The 22,115-nt window shown below is 47.6% G+C and overlaps 1 protein-coding gene across 2 annotated transcripts in view; it reads left to right on the forward strand.

The window, feature by feature from the left end:
• TMEM62 (transmembrane protein 62) overlaps nucleotides 1-22,115 on the forward strand; it is a 123,289-nt gene that overhangs the window by 10,420 nt on the left and 90,754 nt on the right. The window contains exon 2 of one of the 2 annotated variants that reach the window (XM_089686887.1): nucleotides 5,583-5,694. The exons of the other annotated variant lie outside the window; for it this stretch is intronic. Within the exon in view, the coding sequence (XP_089543013.1) occupies nucleotides 5,583-5,694 (112 nt within the window). The remainder of the gene's footprint in view (nucleotides 1-5,582; nucleotides 5,695-22,115) is intronic. 2 annotated transcript variants of the gene reach the window in all.

Below are 22,115 nucleotides of genomic sequence, written 5' to 3' on the forward strand. Positions count from 1 at the left end.
TTATTACTAGGTCAAACGGGTGCAATAAAAATATTTACAGAAAAAGATGTAGCCTATATATATATATATATTATAATATACAGAGAGCAATAACACAGAAAAGAGATAACAGGAATTTAGATAAAGTACTTGCCAAAAGCCTTTTTTTAAGCAGCTTTCAAGTTTCCTGAGCCAAAAGGGTGCTTTTATTTCTCAAACTTGGTTCCAATGTTAAAAGGGAGAATCTTCAACTTAGCTCAACTCAGCCTAGCTTTGCTTTCTGCTCTAAGCATAACAGCTTTTCTAGCAACTCAGCAGGGTGTCTCCTTGAAGCAGAGAACCAATCGCCTCATTTGGGAAGGGAGTTGTAGGCGAGAAGCTCAGGCTCTGACCAAAGCCCTCGCAAATTATACTATGGTTAATAACTTAATCTCGGTGCATTTAGCAGCCTTGCCACAAGTAGATTAATACACAGAATCATCTGCTGAACGTCTAGGTATGAAATATGACATACCTGCTGGGATGGTTAATGAGATATCATTTTCTGCTCTCCTGTTGATGCCAGCTAGGAGATGTAATATATCAGACGACTTGTATTAACGAGACCGATCTGAATATATGCCCGGTTTTTATGTACGTCTTTCATAGTCCAAGATATGTAATCATAGGGGAAAAGGGGATGTTTAAATGTAAGTCCGTTTTACTACTACCTGGAATGTCTTTGAGCTCAGTGAAGGACTTGGTTTATGGTTTTACAATCCTCCTCCAAGCAGAGTCTCGCAGACATCTGGGGGCCAGGCTAATTGGGGTTTATAGCCATGAGCTCTTCCGCTGGGCCTTGATGCCTTTGATTTCTGCATCAAATAGACCACATGTCACTCAACAGAGAGGGAGGGGGGATATGAGGGAAGCTGATTTGGGAGTAGAAAATGATAGAAGATGGAGGCCTTTGCCAAAATGGAGGTGCAAATCCATCTCTGTGTGCACGATTGCTACAGTATCTACTCTCGCAAGCTCATCCTTTACCTGTTCAGAAAGCCCTTGGCGGAACTGGCTTTTTTGTGCTTTCAGGATTCCAAGTGGTATGTGCTATTCAACATCTGAATTCAGCTGTGTATTCAACAACCGAGCGTTTACCCTGCCACAGACTATGCAACTTATCTTCGGCAGTAGCCCAGTGGTTGGGATCATCAAAAACCTGATTCAGTTCAATCAAAACAGTCTCAAAATTATTCAGAGTGGTACTGTCTTTTTCTATATAAGGGGAGGCCCAAGCTAGAGCTTCCCCAGTCAGAAGTCCAATAATAAACATTACCTTCTTTTTCTCTGAAGGAAATAGAGCAGAGTGCATTTGGAAATATATACAACACTGATTAAGGAAACCCCTGTAATGGCGGCAGTCTCCATTAAACTTAGATGGTATAGGCTGGGGCATACGGGAAACAAAAAAACACAGCGCCTCTATGTGTGTACTGTGAAGGTATTTAACAGAAAGATAGTAACTCACATGTTAAAATTTAAAAACAGGCGCATAGGTATGCTGCATATGCACAACACCATCTGCTGGCAGACACCTTAGAGATTCCACCAGGCTTACCATCCATGTTGCACATGCACAGCACCACCTGCAGACGGACTCAATCGATCTCCTCTCTGGATCAGTCACACAACAGCATCTGGCTACAGACGTCTCACCCTCTTACCCATGAGCCTGTTTTTAAATTCTAACGTGAGTTACTACTTATTTTTATATTAAATACCTTCACAGTACACACTTAGAGGCGCTGTTTTTTTTTGTTTCCCTTCTGCAGAGTTATGCTTCGCTCCTACGCAGCTTGCCCTTAGTGCCTACTGGACTACCTTCACCCCTGCCCATTTGGAACTCATCAAATATACATAGACTGCCACACCATGCGCCTGTTATCCCTTTTGTATAGGCTGGGGCATATGTGCCTTAGTATCATCTCAGTCCAGCAGTTGTCTCTGCAGAGTATGAATCTCTCCCTGTTGCCTATCCACTATACTTTCTAGTTTGGCAACTTTTTCTTGATAAGCAACCCAAATTCCTGCAGCTCAGCAATTTGCTCCTTAAGAAGAGACACAACGTTTATTATAGCGGCCTCCATGTTTGGGCCAGAATATTCTGTCACAGTCAGGAGTCAGGCTCGAAGACCAGTTGCTATAGCAATGGAAAGGCTGAAACCAGCAGGATGGGTAAACGGGCAGGTCACCCTAGCGGAGGAGTGGGCTCACCTGTGGTGCGGAGTCTAAGTACTAACTGGTGTTCCCCAGAGCTCCTGATGGTGGAGATGGATATTGCTGCATGTTAGCACCAGGTTGCGGTCCTCAGGATCACTCCACCAGGGGGTGAGCAAGCGGAGGTCCTCTAGCGTATTTAGCAGGTAAGGATCAAACAGAAGCGTAGTCAGTAAACAAGCCAAGCTCAGTAATGAGCAGTCACTGGTTGGGATCAGGCAGAAGCGGAGTCAAGGAACAAGCCAAGGGTCAATAACGAGTGATAGCAAAATATGGATGATAGCAGAGAAGGCAAGGAGTGAGATACTGGCTGAAGAGCACAATAATCTGGCAAATAGGAAGAGCAGAGACATGGCTTAAATCAGGAAGTTCATGGGAGGAGCAAAGGGTTCAAGGTTCATGAGAAACAAGGTCAAGTCAGGATCATTCAAATAATTTTCAAGGGAGCTGTCCAGCATTCCAGGTGGCTCAGCAAGAAGAAACATTGCCACACACTGCAGAAATTCCAGGTTTGGACCCAGACTCTGACAGTTAGAGCTCTGTAACCTGCCCTTGGCAGCACTCTCTGGGGAGCGATTGTCAGAAGAAGCCAATCACAAGGCAATAAATAGTAGACCAGTTCTGACACCTGAAGTATTGAGTTTAAATGTGTTTTGCTTTCAGTCAGTCAAAAAATTAATTAGTACTGGCTCTAAGCAAGACCAAATACTTTCACTGCTTGAGTTGGTTATTACATTTTTTGCTTGTTTAAATGAAATGTTTAGGCTTGAATATAAGTTAAACCCTAAGCAATGTATGGTTTTTAAAAGCAGAAACCCCAGAAAATAGAAGTGGTAGTTCCGTGGTTGTTTTTTTTTTTTTTTTTTGTTTTGTTTTTTCTTTCTTTCTTTTTTTGGCACAACAGTTTTAACTTCTTCCCCACCACCCTATAATAGAAATACTGTTACAGGGCGGCATGGGTGTGCAAAATCACATGTGTGTGTGTGTGTGTATATATACGTGATTTTGCAATTCCGGGTAGGGGGCACACGTGCGAGCCCTACCCGCGCCGCCATTCGCAGCTGTCAATCACCGTGTCCTGGCCGGTGATTACCGAGGATCTTCGACGGGGAGGAGGACTGTTTTGTTTACTAACAGTTCTCCTCCCTGTCAGCTCGGGAACACTGCTCTGGGTGGCTGTGCACAGCCATCCAGAGCAGTGTGCTTACAGTGAAACACCAACACACCGCTCCCTTGTAAAACTCCCTGCACACAGTTAACCCTTTGATCGGCCCTCATGTTAACCCCTTCCTGCCCAGTGCCATTAGCACAGTCAGTGATTTTTTTTTTTTTTTTTCCCTAACACTAATCACTAACCATGTCAGAATGTCCATCGCTGTCCTGTGATAAGTCTTTGCCACTATTACTAGTAGAAATAAAAAATTCCAGTATCTATACCGCCACTTATAAACTCCATAACTTTCATGTAAACCAATTCATTTACACGTATTGGGCTTTTTTTTCAGCAAAGACATGTAGCATAATACATTTTGACCTAAATTTAACAAAATTAGATTTTTTGTTAATTTTTTTTTTTTACTGGACATGTTTAAACACTTGTCTACCGGGCACTTTCACCCCCTTCCTGCCCAGGCCAATTTTCAGCTTTCAGCGCTGTCGCACTTTGAATGACAATTGCACGGTCATGCAACACTGTTTTATAATTTTTTTGAGATGGAGCTTTCTTTTGGTGGTATTTAATCACCTTTGGGTTTTTTATCTTTTGCTAAACAAACCAAAAACAACTGAAAATTTTTTGGGGAAAAAACTTCACTTTTGTGCGCTAATGAGTCTGCAGGGATGGGCACTGATGAGGAAGCACTGGTAGGTGGCACTGGTGGGCATTGACAGGCATCACTGATGGGCACTGAAAGGCAGTACTCATGTATGGCACTGGCAGGTGGCACTGATTGGCGGCACTGACTGGCACTGATAGGTGGCACTGAAAGGCAGCTGAGTTAGGCACTACTATGTGGCATTGATGGGCACTGACAGGTGGCATTGATGGGACTACACTGATCATCAGGGCACTGATCATCAGTGCCCTGATGATCAGTATAGATGTCCCCTCTGAGGAATGCCGATTACCGGCTCTCCTCACAAGCTGTCAACACGACAGCTTGTGAGGAGAGGAATGCCGATAACCGGCATTTCCTTATTTACATGCGATCAGCTGTGATTGAACACAGTTGATCACATGACCGAGCCGAAGTTATCGGCTCTTTTCGCTGATCGGTGATCCACTGTGTCCCAGGGAGGACCTCATATGACATCCTCCGAGAACAAGAGAACCACCGCCCGTCCGTCATTTCCTTATATGGTGGGCAGGAGGCGGTTAATGGAAAAAGGTCAAAAAAAAAAATTTTTTTTCCTGAAAATTGTTGGTCTTTTTTTTTTTTTTTTTTTTTTTTTTTTTTTTTATGGCGCAAAAAATAAAACCACACAGGAGATCAAATACTACCGAAAGAAATGCTGATGGACCACAGATCACACTCCATTAGCTTCCTCCCCTGCCACAGCAGCCAGGGAAAGTCACAGCAGAAACTGGAAGTGACAAAATCGTCATTGCTTTCAGATTCTTACCAACTAAATGAGATCAACAAACAGACATGTGCTTATCTTAGTCTCTACCCAGCAATACTTACCATTTGGGTTTTGGGCCCTCAGGTAGGATAGCAGTGCTCAATAAACATAGATTGGGAGCCAGAATATAGAAGCAGTTAGGTGGCTGTAAAGCCCAACTTTCACTTGAAAGCTGTATCAGGGTTAAGAATGGAAAAATATATATTATTATTTTTAGTAATTGCTGATAAGACCAGAAGGTGAACACTTGTAAAGTGTTTGGGGTTTTTTTTTTTTTTGCTTTGTTAGAGTAGAAGTTAAGGCAAAACTTTTTTTTTTTTGTTTTAAATTTGCCTTTTTTTTGCCATCTTTTGTCACATTCGAGAAATTTCCCTTCACTTCCTGTCCCATAGCCAAAACAGGAAGAAGAAAGCTCACCAAAGTGAGGAGATCCCTGGTTGTCACCAGCACTATTGTCCCTACTGAAAGATTTCTCTCTTTTGGTTCTGGTGACAACCCAAAATTTGGGATTTTCTTTTACTTTCACTCTCGATAACAGTAAAAAGAACAAATGGAGAGGGAGAATCTCCCTAACAGAGGCACAGTCGGCAATAAAGACCTAACAGATGCTCTAATCCCTCTCCACTTTATCCAAAAGTAAACAAAGCTTCACCTTTTAATTGTACTTTAAGTGTAAATTAATCAGATCTGTAAAATAAGAGATTTATATTTTTTCTGTTGTACAGGTTACTGATATCCATGTTAGTAAATTCCTGGAAATGGAAAGGGTGTCGGACTTTGAATCTTTTTGTACAAAAAGCCTTGCAAACATCCAGCCTGCCCTTGTTCTAGTAACAGGTGAGAGAACACTTTATTGGCACTCCTGCTTATTTTTCTGGCTTTGTGTATTAAGGAGGTCTATATCATTTCATTTTTATTTTTTTTAAATCTAAACTCCATGTCCATTGTCCCCTCCCTCTATTGAAGCACACCCTCTCTTACCATTGAAATCTGTATACATATCTAGTTTTGGCTGTCTTCTGGCTGGTCACTTGATGCACGTATCCTTTTCAGGTATCCTCTGGTGGACAGCCTTTAGTGATTCAAAGAATGGCACTCACATGAGCACCATTCTCTGCATCATCTCCCGTGAGCCCAGACTGGCTGGATGATGTGTCCCGAGAGGGCATTTCATTGACATTCTGGGATCACAGGAGGTGGAATGAATAATGCTGGGTGTCATTCAGCACAGAAGACAAACAATGCTGGACCACAATGCGGGGCACATCACCAGACAGGAGGTGACTATTGCAGCTGAAACTGCTTTTTAGTTCCTAACTTGGCTAGCAATGGGATTTGTGATTTCCCTAATCATCTTCCAGGACAGCTACTTGAGAGAGAGGCTCCTCCCACCTAGACAGGAAACACATGATCCACAATTGTTAAAAAGGATGCACCAGTGATGGTCCCTCAGTTTGTGTGTTTCCTCAGGCCAGACAGGGCATGTTTTTAGTTTCATCCTTCCTCCAGGCCTTCATGCTAGGGGGCAGGGGCAGCTCAGGCTGCAGCTGTCTGGTATGAGCACAAGGGTGCTTGGGGATTTGTGGTAGAGTGGGCACCTGAATTGGGGGACCCCCCTCCTTTTTTTTTTTTTTTTTTCGGGCACGTACCTCAGAGGCGGTTGAAGGGTCAAGGGACTCCCCCTCCGTTGGCATGGCTTCCCAGAGAGTGAGAGCAGCTTGGTGGGCTGAGGGAGACTTTCATCTTGCTTGGGCCACTGGGGGAGGAGTGTACTTAATTTCCAGCGCAAAGTAATGACACCGGTTCCGGCAAGGAATCACTAGCATCACTTCCTGCGAAAGATGAGGGCTGCCAGCTTTCTGGTGGAATTGCTATTGTCAGAACGGCAGAGCCAGATCCACAGCACTGTGGAAAACCACAGGGTGGTCACAGGTGCGGCGGCGGAACCCCACCTCCCTGTCTTAAATTGAGGAAAAATGCCACGGTCCGGAGCATCGGCTGTGGCCAGAAGTCAGCATGCAGTCATATCTGGCGGAGACTGGGAGGCATGCACTAAGGTAGGAAGTACGGAGGAGTGCGTCCCTGATATTCTACTTCTATTTTTTTGTCCTAGCTCATTGAGAGGGCACTAAATGGTAGAGAGGAGTTTTTTTCTCTTGAGCTGGGGCACGAGCGACTGGGCTCCGGTGTGAAGTTTTGGCAGGCTATGCTACTACAGGGTGCTGCACACTGTCTCTTATCTTCTTTCTGGTCTCTCCTAATGCTGGATGGTTTTTTTTCTGGCTTATTGCAGACAAACCCCCAGGAGGAGAAAAAAGAGCAGTCTTTAGACAAATCATCCAAGAAACGCTGTGTGTCATGTAAAAAGGAAATTTCAGGGGCGCCGCCCATCAGCTCTCCCATCCGCACCTGCTGCCATCCGGTGCCGAGCTTTTAAGTCCGCTGCCATCCGTGCGGCAGCGGATCACGGAGTACCGGCGGAGGACCCGGGTAGTATCCCTGATCCCGGGGAGTCGGAGCCCGGGTGATATTTCCGCCCCTCGTGGCGGCTGACGTCCGCGGCCTGGTGCGGCCGCGCGGGCCGGGGCTCCGGCGCCACCCATCAGCTCTCCCATCCGCACCTGCTGCCATCCGGGCTGTGGGAGATCGCCTGGGGACATCCGCGGCGCCCTCTGCATTGCTGGGACTGGGGGAGAGACGCCACTGAGCCTTGCTGCTTCCCGCGGTGGCGGCGGCCTACATCACCGGTCTGGAGCCTCCATCTGGTCACAGTGAGTGGGGGATGCGGGTGCCCTCTTATTATTAGCTCCCCCCGCAGTGACCTGGAGGTGGGCCTCACGTTGCTGACCCCGGAGCCTGCCATCTCCTGTAACCACAGCCCCTGTTGGGCTCAGAGGCCTACTGGGGCCTTGATATTGCCCCGTGGAGTGTCTCCCTGGAGGGCCCTGTGCTTGGTGTTGGAGGTCCTCTGCTTCCCACTTGTCCCTTTTGTGTCCTAGATTGGGATCTGGTGCCATCATCCTGCTCCGGTGTGCTATATCTGCGTGTTACTGTGATCTATGTCCTCTCTACCCTTCCATGACTTGCTAATTATCTTTACAATATAATGTTCTCGCAGATGAATCTAACCGCATTCATGTAACTACAACCCTAAACCTATTTTGGGCGTTATAGGTCCCCTGGGGTTATAATCTCCATTCATTATCCTATTTTCAGTTGATCACCCCCAGGAGACTCCCTGTATTCCGTCCACAAAGAAAAAAAAGGGACAAGCCCAGAAGTCCCTCACAACATACCTACTTAAGGCACACAAACTTTGTAACATGTCTCCAGTCAATACAGAGCGAGCATCCCTGTCCGATCCCACACAGGATACCACCGCTCCCTTATCGGCCTTGGTCAGTGAAAATACACAGCAACTTACAAAAGGAGACTTGGAGTCCTGCTTGGAATCTATGTACGCCAAACTAGCCGCCAAATTTCAATCAGAATTGCATAAAAGCACTAATGTTCTCTCTCAGGAAATAGCCACATTGGGCTCCAGGACAGACCGCTTAGAAACCAAACACGATGAACTTAGCCTGGCCTATGGTGAACTTTCCAAAGAGCATGATCATTTACAAACGGCCTTTTTTCAACTACAGGCGCAGGTGGAGGACCTTGATAATCGCAATCGCAGGAATAATCTGCGAATCAGGGGAATCCCGGAGTCTATGTCTGACCTCTCCTTAATCGTGACCAAATTATTTCAATCACTCCTCCCGGATCGTGACCCTGGGTCTTTTGCCTGTGACCGCATCCATAGAGCCCTGCGCCCTAAACCTCCTACTGACAAGCCACCTAGGGATATTGTCCTGTGCATGAGGGACTTTTTGACCAAAGAGGAAATACTCAGAGCTGCTCGCAATACCCCTACGATCTCCTTTGAAGGCTCGGTCTTACAAATCTTTCCGGATGTTTCCCCGGCCACGTTGGAGAAGCGTAGAAAAATGAAAGAAGTCACAACGGTCCTGTTCTCAGCTCGTATTCGCTACAAATGGGGCTTTCCCTTTAAGTTGATTGTTCCACATAATGGGAGCACATATATAGCTACATCTCCTTCTGAAGGTAGAGCAATCTTGGCCAAACTGGGCCTAGCGGATGCCCCATCACCTCAACGTCCACCCCTCGTGTCTCTCCCATTTGGCATACCCCATCTCCACGGAGAGATAGAAGGAGAGTCAGACAGGATCCGGGTTGATAGGTCCATTCTCACTTGCCTATTACCTATTGTTTGACAGTCCTTGGTCTTGCCTATTGTCTTTTATGACTTTACCGAGAATTGAGACACAGGGATTTTGTTTCTTACATCTTACGCTGTCAGGATGTGTATTTCTATGGTTACTGCTATGTTAATTTTATAATCCTGAGTAATATGTGTGTGCCTTGCATTGATAGCTGGACGAGTTAAGGTATAACAAGGGTCTTTGGTCCCTCTTAATTGCGCCCATTGGTTTATGGTTCCACAACTCTTTGACACGTTACCCCACCCTGCCTCCTGACATGGCCGGAAGTGTCGCCGCCCGATTGAGGGGTGGCAGTTCCGTTTTCCATGTTTTAGGGAGACAGGGTTTGGGCCCATTTGGCCCCTTAATATTTGAACTTTTTGTTTTATCAGGTATGACAAATTTTCAGCCTGATCCATGTTCTTTAGTTACCTTATCTGTAGAAGCTCTTCAAATCTCCTCTCTATTGTTTTTTGTCTTCTCTTTTTTCAACACTTTAGTGCATGAGGATTGTGTTGTGTCGGTCTATGGACATCATGGCCCCCATCTTGGGGCCGGGGGGTCCCCTGGGCTGGTTCTGCCACCTGTACGTCTGTCTGCTATAGACCTGCGGATCTCTATGTCTAGCCAATTAATTTTAGGGGATATCTTTGTAATGTATACTTTTATGATGATAGTAATAAGCTCTGTTTACTATGGTAATTCAATGTGTTTCGCATAATGTCCAGGGTTTCAATTCGCCAAACAAGCGCAAAACGGCCTTTCTTCAATATAAACGACTGGGAGCCAAGATTATCTTATTACAGGAAACACATTTTGCAGCTGCAAAACACCCGACATATTTTCATAGATCTTTTAGGCAGGGGTATTATACCCTGCATTCCTCCAAGAGTAGAGGCGTAGCCATCTTTCTACATAATTCATTCCCCTTTGAGGTTCAACATGTGTATCGTGATCCGGACAGTAGGTTTATCATTCTTAAAGGCACCCTTTCAGGTCGAGAACTTACTATTGCTAATGTATATGCACCGAATTCAGCTCAAGCTACCTTTTTTTCAAAATTTTTTGGTACTCTGGATAGGTTTTTGTCCCCTCATCTCTTGGTGGGTGGGGATTTTAATCTGGTGGCAAATCCTCTTTTGGACCGTAGTTCCCCCTCGCATTCTTCCCAGGCTTTCCCAAAATCCCTTACTAAGAAATTAGATACCCTCCAGTTGGTGGATGCCTGGAGAGCGCACAACACCGGAGCCAGGGATTACACATTTTATTCCCACCCACATGACTCTTATGCTAGATTAGACTATATATATTGTACCCCAATTTTACTAGCTAATTCTAAGGTAGCTTGCATTCATTTGAGCCCCTGGTCGGATCACAGTATTGTGGCCTTATCTATCACATTTGTGGGATTGGCACCTACTCCTTTCTCTTGGAGACTTAATGATTCTATGCTAACCGATATCGACTCTCGCCAGGAAGTGGTTACATCTATTCAGGAATATTTTCAATCTAATTTAACCCCTGATATTTCCCCAGCCACACTCTGGGTAGCCCACAAGGCGGTCCTACGTGGCCGACTTATCTCCATGGCCTCATCCAGAAATAGAAAACGTTGGCAGCAAATACTACTTCTAACCCGAGAATTAGAAGCACACTATAGAAGCCATGTCGCTAATCCATCTCTGCTTAATAAACAGCTACTGTCCCAAAAGCGCTTGGAACTGAATGCCCTGCTTTCCCAAAAAACTGAAAAGGCCCTTCGCTGGTCGAAGGCCTCATTCCTATTACATAGTAACTCGGCATCTACCATGTTCGCAAGGAAGTTGAACCACTCTCTGCGCCCCCCACACGTGTATAAATTACGCACAAATTCGGGTGCTATCTCATCTCTACCTCAGGAAGTCTTGGGTATTTTCGAACATTTTTATTCAAAACTACTAGCTCCTCCGCAGTCGGATTCTGTCCCTCTGTCGGACTCTTGGCTGGACTCTATACCCCTCCCTGCCCTTACACCCTCTCAGATTGTCACTCTTAATGCCCCCTGTACTTTAGAGGAAATAACATGTGCGATAGGCGCGCTCAAGCGCTCTACTGCGCCGGGTCCTGACGGATTTACCGCTAGCTATTATAAACATTTTGCCTCTACATTGGCTCCATACTTGATAACTTTATTTAATGATGTTTTGCAGGGGGGTAAGTTCCCTGAGGAGATGTTATTGGCTAACATGTCTCTAATACCCAAGCCACAGAAGGACCACTGTTTGCCACAAAACTATAGACCAATCTCAGTCATGAATAATGATCTAAAGATATTTAGCCGTATTTTGGCGGACCGGTTGGCCCCTATCATCTCCTCTTTGGTCTCTCCAGACCAGTCGGGTTTTATTCCCGACAGATTTATTACTGATAACATTCGTCTCACTCTAAATGTTATTCAAGACGCCAATTTACATTCCAAAGAGGTTCTGTTGATGAGTTTGGATATAAACAAGGCCTTTGATAGTGTTCTTTGGCCCTACTTGTTCTCCTTGCTACAGAAAATGGGCTTTAGTGAGGGGTTTTTGGCAGGCATACATGCCCTGTATGACTCTCCTAAAACGAGAATTAGGCTTCCTGGCTGTAACTCTGACTTCTTTACATTGGGTAGAGGTACCCGCCAGGGCTGTCCTCTTTCACCCCTTTTATTTGCGCTGGTGTTGGAACCTTTGGCATTGGCGATTAAATCACATTCGGATATTTCTGGCTATTCATTATTAGTTTCACATTTTAAATTGAGCATGTATGCTGATGATGTTATGCTTTTTATTACTAACCCGTTGACTTCTTTACCTAACTTGTGTGCTGTATTGAACGATTTTGCCAAAGTGTCAGGTCTCACCGTTAATTTTACCAAATCTGTGGTCATGCCTGTTAATGTTCCTGACTCCCTAAGTGCATCTCTCCGTAGTTCTTTCCCATTTCGCTGGGTCAAGGACAGGATATCCTATCTGGGGATTAACCTCACTCCCAGATACTCGGATATATTTGCGGCTAATTATCCACCATGTGTATCGCGTCTCTCTACTCTACTGAAGATCTGGCACGGTTATCATATCTCCTTTCTGGGTAGAGTCACGGCGGTTAAAATGAATATTTTGCCCAAATTGCTTTATCTTTTTAGAGCACTTCCAGTTCCGGTCTCAAAAACCTTTTTGGATCATTTTCAGCGGACTATTAATAATTTTATTTGGGGAAATAAGCATCCACGTTTTGCCTCATCCATTTTGTATCGCTCACAACGGTCGGGAGGTCTCGGTCTTCCTAACTTTTGGCTATATTATCTCTCGGCTCGCTTTGCGCAATTGTCACAATGGGCTACTATTAACTCTCAAATCCCGTGGATCAAGTTTGAGTCTCAGTCGATACGCCCTTTTTATTTACCGGGAATTTTATGGTCTAACATCTCCCCCCGATCGACTGTTTTTCATAACTCCATAGTGACTCACTCACTGACGCTTTGGTCCAAACACAAATCTAAATTGGGTTTAGTCTCTTCTATTCCCCCAGGTGTGTCATTTTTTGGGGATCCTACTTTTGTTGTAGCCTTTTCTTCCCCTCATATATTTCGTTGGTGGTATGATCGATCTTTTATCAGATTGTCTGATTTCCAAAGAGGAGGATCTTATAATACCTTTGATATGCTGCGCGTGTTGTTTGATGTTCCTCTTCGCGAGTACCTTCGTTATAGACAGATTAGGCACTTTTTTAAAGCGCACTTTGGCCTTGTCCCATCCTCTCCGATTTCCTTTTTTGAACGTGTCAGCCGTGACTCTCCCAGGGGTAGGGGTCTTATCTCAAATCTTTATCACCAATTTTTGATCTGTCTTTTTCATGCTCCCCCTTTGTACAGACGAAAATGGGAGGAGGATTGTGGCGTCACTTTTTCGGATGAGGATTGGGATTCCATGGTGGATAATATATGCAAGAGCTCTAGATCTCTTTCGGTTCGTGAGACGGCCCTTAAAGTTCTAACCAGATGGTATTATACCCCGTCAAGACTACATGTACTGTTTCCACAAACGTCCCCTCTATGTTTTCGGGGCTGTGACTGCACGGGTACTTTGGTTCATATATTTTGGGATTGCCCGACCATATCTTTGATCTGGCGTAGGATTTCTGAGGTCGCTACCTTATTGTCGGGCGCCCCGATACGATTGTCCATGCAGACCTGTTTGTTGGGGGCCCATATCCCAGGGGTCTCTGATGCCAATCTGAGATTGATACACACATTATGTATTGCCACTTTATGGTCTATTGCCCTACATTGGAGGTCCAATGTTGTACCCTTAGACTCCGTTTTACACAGAATTGACACTGTAATGCTTATGGAACGCATTCATTATACCCTACTGGATAAGCTGCACTTATACGATAAAAAATGGGAGTCATGGAGAGATTGCAGACACTTATTACATGCTTAATAACATCCCCAGTAAAAGTTGGCTGGCATATACTATTGACAGGTGTATCACCTAACCTATTTTGTCGTTTACGTACTTCATGCACTTGTAACTTCCTCTTTTTTTTCTTATCTTCTTTGTTATGTTAATATACCTTTATGTATTGTACTTTTCAAAAGTGCCTTGTTTTTGCTGACAATATCACTTTTAAAGTGTGCTGTTGTTCTACTGTCTACTCTTGTACAATAAAATCGTTTGTAAACAAAAAAAAAAAGGAAATTTCAGGATTTTGGAACAAGCCATTGTATAAAGATTGCGTAGACAATTTGGTGAAAAAGGAATCCAGCAGCATATTGAAAGATTTCATGGGGAGTCTAAAACATGAATTGGCACTTTCCTTTCAGTCCTTCAGAACCATTATGAATGAGTCAACCCATAGTGACACAATGCCTAGTACCTCTAGCGCAGGGTTATCCACAGCTGTTCCTAGCCCAGATAAAGTAAGGGAGGAATAGGGCCTATTTGATGACTCAAACGCAAACAAAGAGGGGCCAGACTCGGAGGAAGGGGAAATCCTGTGAAGAAAAGGAGGAGAAAGCGCACAAGTTTTTATTTCCCACAGAAGAGACCGAGGAACTTTTAAAGGCTATTCATGATACGTTTGGGTTCGAGGAAAAAGAAAAGGTGCTCACACTTCACGATCAACTTTATGTGGGGCTCCAGAAGAAACAAGTCCGCAATTTCCCAGTACATTCCACATGGAAGGAAATCATTTTAATGGAATAGCGGGAACTGGAAAAGAGAGCCTTTCTACCAAACAATAGAAAAGGAGATTTCCATTTTAAGCATCCTTGGCCAAGGAATCCAGGAAATCCGACCTGTCCTTCGATGATGGGGGAGCAATAAAGGACCCTGTGGACCGCAAGTCGGAGAGATACCTCAAACGAGCATGGGAATCCTCTGCAGTGAACCTCAAGCCATCATTGGCTACAACTTGCGTAGCCCGCACACTTGATGTATGGCTGTTCCAGCTAAAAGCCCACCTAGTAAAGTGTACATCGGTAGAGTAGATCCTTAACTCTCTCCCGGTGCTACCTAAAGCAATAGCCTTCATGGCAGACGCCTCAGCGGAAACTTTCAAATTAACAACTAAGAAGAGCGATTTGGTTGAAAACATGGCAGGAGGACAAAGTATCCAAAGCCAAGCTCTGTAGCCTGCCATTCAAAGGGGACCTGCCGTTTGGATCAGAAGTCGCCTCAATGCTGGAGAGATTGCCAAATAAGCAAGTTTTTTTTCGTCCTTCCAGTCAACAACGAGCATTCAGAGGACTAGCAAAGACAGGGGAAACAAGAAAGAACTGGATCTTCAAGAGAGGGAAGGACAAGGGATGTTTCCTGTTCAATCCCTCCCAGGACAAACCTCAGGCCCAATGACTGGCAGGAAGGAGTGGGAGGAAAGCTGAAAGCTTTGTGTCAAAGCGACACAGAACTAGATTGTTCTAGACATAATTAGATACAGATGTCGCATAGAACTCTCAGGAAACCCCCCTCAAAGATTTTTGGCAACCCCTCTGCCCAGACAGCAAGACAAAGCAAATCTACTCCTGACACTTCTACAAGAAATGCTGCTACAGATTGTAATTTCTCTGGTGCTGGAGGAAGCAGGGAAGGTTTCTATTCTCATATCTTCTTGAAGAAGAAACCTTCAGGAAATTTCCGGGATAATTCTGAACCTTAGGCAGGTGAACAAATTCGTCGTGGAAGATTGTCTGGTGGCTCTCATGATGTCACATAGGGGAGCAAATACAGAACACAACTCAGAGTGTCTGTACCATACTGAAGCTTTATTTCATCAGCACTGAATTTATAGTGGTGAGTTACATAAGCAATGTAGAACAATAGCCTTCTTCAAGCCATAGAAACATTACGTTACATAATCCTTATGATACATTACAATCAGTTCATAAATTATGGTCTTCATAAAGTTGTGTACAGGGGTAGACCTTACATAACCAATGCAATGGTTTCTCTTCACAAACTTTATATGATGCTGAACCAGTCTATACTTGGAATGAGCTATTCATGACAAGTTAACCATACAAATTACCTTATAAATAGCCTATACAAAATGGGTCACATAGACAAGTCACAAGATAGTCACGTTGCTCTTTACAAAGCTAGATGAAAAGGCATCTAACTGGACTAACTATTGGATAGATTATTAGATACTGTATATACTAGTTTAATCATCGTTTAATACAACTCCAATCAATGTATTTTTATAATTCACTTACAACTTCCCCTCTTCTGTTATACTTCATAACATATTTCTTGAAACTCTTTTCATGGAAGTGTTCGTTTATCTTGCAGCCTTGCTGGAGGGGGCATTTTATGAACAATGAAACATTCATAAAACATTCATTACTAGAGATGAGCGAATTATTCAAAAATTCGATTCAACTGATTCGGCGAATTCGTGAAAAAATTTTGATTCGAGTCGAATATATTCGCTGCGAATTTAACTTATAAAAGGGTGTTTCTAGGCTTCAGAGAGCCTTTATATTAGTGCAGAACACTGTACCTTTAATTTAAATGCCCTTGGAGTCTGCTGGGGAAGAGAAATAATACTGACAGTCAGTATGACATGCAGATGAGTGCCGTCGATCTTAGAATCACCGCACACTTCACTCATTTGGGCAATCACGGGGCCAAAACCAGAGTGTGGAGCCACAGTGTGGCGGTGGAGGCAGCAGCAATGGGAGGCCATACAGCACCCTATGACAAAAATGGAAACCACCAGCAGTGTGAGGAGACCTGAAAGTGGCACATGGCAGAGTGTGGCGATGGAGACAGCAGCAATGGGAGGCCGTACAGGGACCCATGACACACTCTGGACCTGGCAGCAGCATGAGGAGGCGGTACAGGGGCCCATGACAGATTACGGGCCTGGCAGCAGCATGAGGAGTCGGTACGGGTGCCCATGACACACTCTGGACCTGGCAGCAGCATGAGGAGGCGGTACAGGGGCGCATGACAGATTACGAGCCTGGCAGCAGCAACTTGGACAGGAGGACGTTCAGCTTCTGCACCGTCGGGTGCGTGCTCGCAAACTGTTGTCTCTTGGAAACGGATTCCAAGAAAGACTGCTGACGGAATCCGTGAAGAGGAGTAGCAGGAGAAGGAGCATCTGAACGAGCGGAATATGCCAACAAGCGACAACAGGGGCCCATGACAGATTACGGGCCTGGCAGCAGCATGAGGAGTCGGTACGAGGGCCCATGGCAGATTACGGGCCTGGCAGCAGCAATGGGAGGCCCGTAATCTGCCAGCACCCTATGACAAAAAATGGAACACACCAGCAGTGTGTGAGGAGACCTGAAAGTGGCACATGGCAGAGTGTGGCGATGGAGACAGCAGCAATGGGAGGCCGTACAGGGACCCATGAGAGACTCTGGACCTGGCAGCAGCATGAGGAGGCGGTATAGGGGCCCATGGCAGATTAGGGGCCTGGCAGCAGCTATGGGAGGCCCGTAATCTGCCAGCACCCTATGACAAAAAATGAAACCCACCAGCAGTGTGAGGAGACCTGAAAGTGGCACATGGCAGAGTGTGGCGATGGAGACAGCAGCAATGGGAGGCCGTACAGGGACCCATGAGAGACTGTGGACCTGGCAGCAGCATGAAGAGGCGGTACTGGGGCCCATGGCAGATTACGGGCCTGGCAGCAGCAATGGGAGGCCCGTAATCTGCCAGCACCCTATGACAAAAAATGGAACACACCAGCAGTTTGAGGAGACCTGAAAGTGGCACATGGCAGAGTGTGGCGATGGAGACAGCAGCAATGGGAGGCCGTACAGGGACCCATGACACACTCTGGACCTGGCAGCAGCATGAGGAGGCGGTACAGGGGCCCATGGCAGATTACGGGCCTGGCAGCAGCAATGGGAGGCCCGTAATCTGCCAGCACCCTATGACAAAAAATGGAACACACCAGCAGTGTGAGGAGACCTGAAAGTGGCACATGGCAGAGTGTGGCAATGGAGACAGCAGCAATGGGAGGCCGTACAGGGACCCATGAGAGACTCTGGACCTGGCAGCAGCATGAGGAGGCGGTATAGGGGCCCATGGCAGATTAGGGGCCTGGCAGCAGCTATAGGAGGCCCGTAATCTGCCAGCACCCTATGACAAAAAATGGAACACACCAGCAGTGTGAGGAGACCTGAAAGTGGCACATGGCAGAGTGTGGCGATGGAGACAGCAGCAATGGAAGGCCGTACAGGGACCCATGAGAGACTCTGAACTTGGCAGCAGCATGAGGAGGCGGTATAGGGGCCCATGGCAGATTAGGGGCCTGGCAGCAGCTATAGGAGGCCTGTAATCTGCCAGCACCCTATGACAAAAAATGGAACACACCAGCAGTGTGAGGAGACCTGAAAGTGGCACATGGCATGAGACACTGTGGACCTGGCAGCAGCATGAGGAGGCGGTACAGGGGCCCATGGCAGATTAGGGGCCTGGCAGCAGCTATGGGAGGCCCGTAATCTGCCAGCACCCTATGACAAAAAATGGAACACACCAGCAGTGTGAGGAGACCTGAAAGTGGCACATGGCAGAGTGTGGCGATGGAGACAGCAGCAATGGGAGGCCGTACAGGGACCCATGAGAGACTCTGGACCTGGCAGCAGCATGAGGAGGCGGTATAGGGGCCCATGGCAGATTAGGGGCCTGGCAGCAGCTATAGGAGGCCCGTAATCTGCCAGCACCCTATGACAAAAAATGGAACACACCAGCAGTGTGAGGAGACCTGAAAGTGGCACATGGCATGAGACACTGTGGACCTGGCAGCAGCATGAGGAGGCGGTACAGGGGCCCATGGCAGATTAGGGGCCTGGCAGCAGCTATGGGAGGCCCGTAATCTGCCAGCACCCTATGACAAAAAATGGAACACACCAGCAGTGTGAGGAGACCTGAAAGTGGCACATGGCAGAGTGTGGCGATGGAGACAGCAGCAATGGGAGGCCGTACAGGGACCCATGAGAGACTCTGGACCTGGCAGCAGCATGAGGAGGCGGTATAGGGGCCCATGGCAGATTAGGGGCCTGGCAGCAGCTATGGGAGGCCCGTAATCTGCCAGCACCCTATGACAAAAAATGGAACACACCAGCAGTGTGAGGAGACCTGAAAGTGGCACATGTTTGGGGCATGATTCATGGCGGATTTAGTCAGTTGTGTCAGGAACTGGTGGTTTGAAATCCAGACTAATCCACGCCTGATTCATTTTCACAAACGTGAGTCTCTCCACACTTTGGGTGGACAGTCGTGTCCTCCGCGGAGTTACAATACCTCCTGCCGCACTAAACACGCGCTCCGATGCCACGCTACTGGCCAGGCATGACAGCCTTTCAAGGGCAAATTCAGCTAGTTGGGGCCAAAGGTCAAGTTTCGTTGCCCAGTAGTCAAGGGGATTGTCTACCTCGGTTGGCAGGGTGCTGTCCAAGTAGGCCCAAGCCTGTTGTTTGAGGTCCTGCTCCAGGTCCACCTGATGCTGCTGCTGCTGCGGCTGGTTAGTAGTTTCCTCACTGCGCTGGTGAAGAAAGCTACTCATCATCGACTGCAGACTGAGGCAGCCGCTGCTGGTGGAGCTGCCACTGCTCCTACCACCCCACCCCTCCCCTGCTGCCATGGCAGCGGAACGCGAGCGCACAGGGCCCACAGTGTCTGAGGATGGACGTTGGCGCAGAAAGGCAGAGACCAACTGACTACATAGGTGGTTTTTATAGTACGTTATTTTGGCCTCCCTCTCAGCAGGTGTGAAAAAGGCCACCATTTTTGAACGGTAGTGAGGGTCCAACAAGGTGGACAGCCAAAAGTCATCCCTCTGTCTGATGGTTATTATTCGGCTGTCGCTACGCAAGCAAGCGAGCATGCTATGGGCCATTTGTGCCAAGGAATGCGAGGGACTCCCTGCCTCCATCTCCACAGCATACTGCCACGGTGCGTCTGGGTCCTCTGTCTCCTCCTCCTCCTCCTCTACCAGATGCTCCTACTCCTCCACTCCTGTCCGCTGAGTGGAAAAACCACCCATTTCACTCAATAATTCCTGAGCACAAATGTCCTCCTCTACCTCCTCCTCTTCTTCCTGTCCTGCCCCCACAGGGGTCATGTGGCGTTGAGATCTGTGCGCCACGTCTACCGCACCCTGACCAGCCATTGTTAACAGCATTTGTTCCAGGACGTGCAACAGAGGAATGACGTCGTTCATCCCATAGTCCTGCCGACTCACGAATAGCGTGGCCTCCTCAAAGGGCCTGAGCAAGCGGCAGGCGTCACGCATGAGCTGCCAATGGCTGACATCGAAGTTACACAGGGGAGTACCTTTATCCGCTTGTAACATCAGGAAATCTGTGATGGCCTTTCGCTGTTCGTAAAGGCGGTCTAACATGTGTAGGGTTGAATTCCACCTTGTTGCAACGTCGCAGATCAGGCGATGCTGTGGAATTCCGTTCTGCCGCTGCAGCTCAAGGAGGGTGTGCTTTGCGGTGTAGGAATGGCTGAAATGCATGCAAAGTTTACGTGACATTTTAAGGATGTCTTGCAGTGGGATGGTGGATTTTAGGAACCGCTTGACAACCAGATTGCATGGCACAACCTTCCTTGACGCAGAGCAGACACCATGTTCTTTCCGTTGTCAGTCAACATGGTTCCGATTTTCAGTTTGCACGGAGACAGCCATCTGTCGATTTCTCTGTTCATTACACTGAGAAGTTCCTCCCCTGTGTGACTACGTTCGCCAAGGCATACCAGGTGCAGCACAGCGTGACACCGTTGCGCCCTGCACATGTGATATGCCGGTCGGGTAATGGGACTTGGCACGGGGGTGGCGGCTGAGGACACGGCGGAAGAAGAGGTGGTAGAGGCGGACATCTTTTGTGGACCAAGGACGTGCAAACGTGGAGGCAAAAGCGGCGTGACCTGTCCAAGTTGCTGGTGCGGCTGTGACGGCACCACGTTCACCCAGTGGGCCGTAAATGACATGTACTGTCCCTGACCGTAGTTACAGCTCCACACGTCGGCGCTGCCGTGCACTTTGGCAGAGACCGACATGCTCAAAGACTGGCCCACCATCTCTTCTACATGTGAATGCAGGGCTGGCACTGCCTTTTTGGCGAAGAAATGACGGCTTGGCACTCTCCACCGCGGCGCGGCACAAGCCATCATTTCTCGGAAAGGTGCTGAGTCCACCACTTGGAAAGGGAGGGACTGCAGCACCAGCAACTTGGACAGGAGGACGTTCAGCTTTTGCACCGTCGGGTGCATGCTCGCAAACTGTTGTCTCTTGGAAACGGATTCCAAGAAAGACTGCTGACGGAATCCGTGAAGAGGAGTAGCAGGAGAAGGAGCATCAGAACGAGCGGAAGATGCCAACGAGCGACAACTCCCCTCAGCAGAGGTGTTGGAGCCTTGACTGGCTGATAGAGGGCGATTGACGTCGGGTGACGGAGCAAGTAACAGAGCGGGTGATGGAGCGGGGGCTGGGGCGGGCAGAACCGCCGTATCTTTATCACGGTTTTCCAAGGCCACCAAATGGCGACGCTGCATATGCTGCCGCAACGCTGTAGTCCCAACATGGGCCCCCTGGCCACGCTTGACTTTCTGGCCACATAGTCGACATACGGCTACGTTTACTTCCTCGGGCGGCTTGACAAAAAATTGCCACACCGCCGAGTAGGAAACTTTGCCCCCGATACTCCTCACTGGCTGACTGCTGCTTCCTCCGTGCACACCGGCACCACTACTGGCCGTGGTGGTAGGCTGCAGTGGAGCTGGTGCTCTACTCCGTGGCCGTTTGCCTCCACTGACACTGCTGCGACCCTGCTGCCTCCTGGGCAACCCACCGACTGTTTTGCTCGCTGCCAAGCTGCCACCCTCTTCTCCTGATGATGCGGAAGCAATAGCCTGATGACGACGAGGCTGCCAAGTGCGATCAGCCTCATCATCATCAATTAGGGTCTCCGCCTCACTACTAGCCCCCTCGGCTGCGTGTGGGTCAGGAGACAGACCTGTCTCTAGACCGGCTACCGAGCCACTCTCCTCGCCACTACTTCTTCGCCTGGCTGCTGAAGAGGCGGATGTCTCCCCCCGTTCCTGACCGCCCTCTGTTAGCTCTTCCTCACTGTACAGTGGGGCTGAGCCCACAGCATACGATACTTCGCTTGGTGAGGGAACACCAAAGGACAGGGGCAGGTCGAGGACACGTGATTTCAGTGGGCTTGCTCCCGGGCCATGCCAACTAACGGTTGTGTCTGACGTACCCACCGACCGTTGGCTGTAGGTGTCAGAGGTGACCTGGGAAGAGGAAGACGACCGAGCCAACCAATCGATGACGGCAGGGTTGTCGGTGGAGACACGACCGCTGGATGACACCGGGAGCACTGGCCTCTGGCTGCGACTAGTGCTGCCTCGACCCCTTCCTCTGCTGCCACATCTGCTCACTCCTAAAACATTGCCTCCTCTGCCACTCCTATGCATGTTGTCTGACATACTCTTTAATTAA

This window comes from Staurois parvus, unplaced genomic scaffold (assembly GCF_062004578.1).
Source record: "Staurois parvus isolate SC_StPar_1 unplaced genomic scaffold, SC_StPar_1.0 ptg000414l, whole genome shotgun sequence".
Lineage (NCBI taxonomy): Eukaryota > Metazoa > Chordata > Amphibia > Anura > Ranidae > Staurois > Staurois parvus.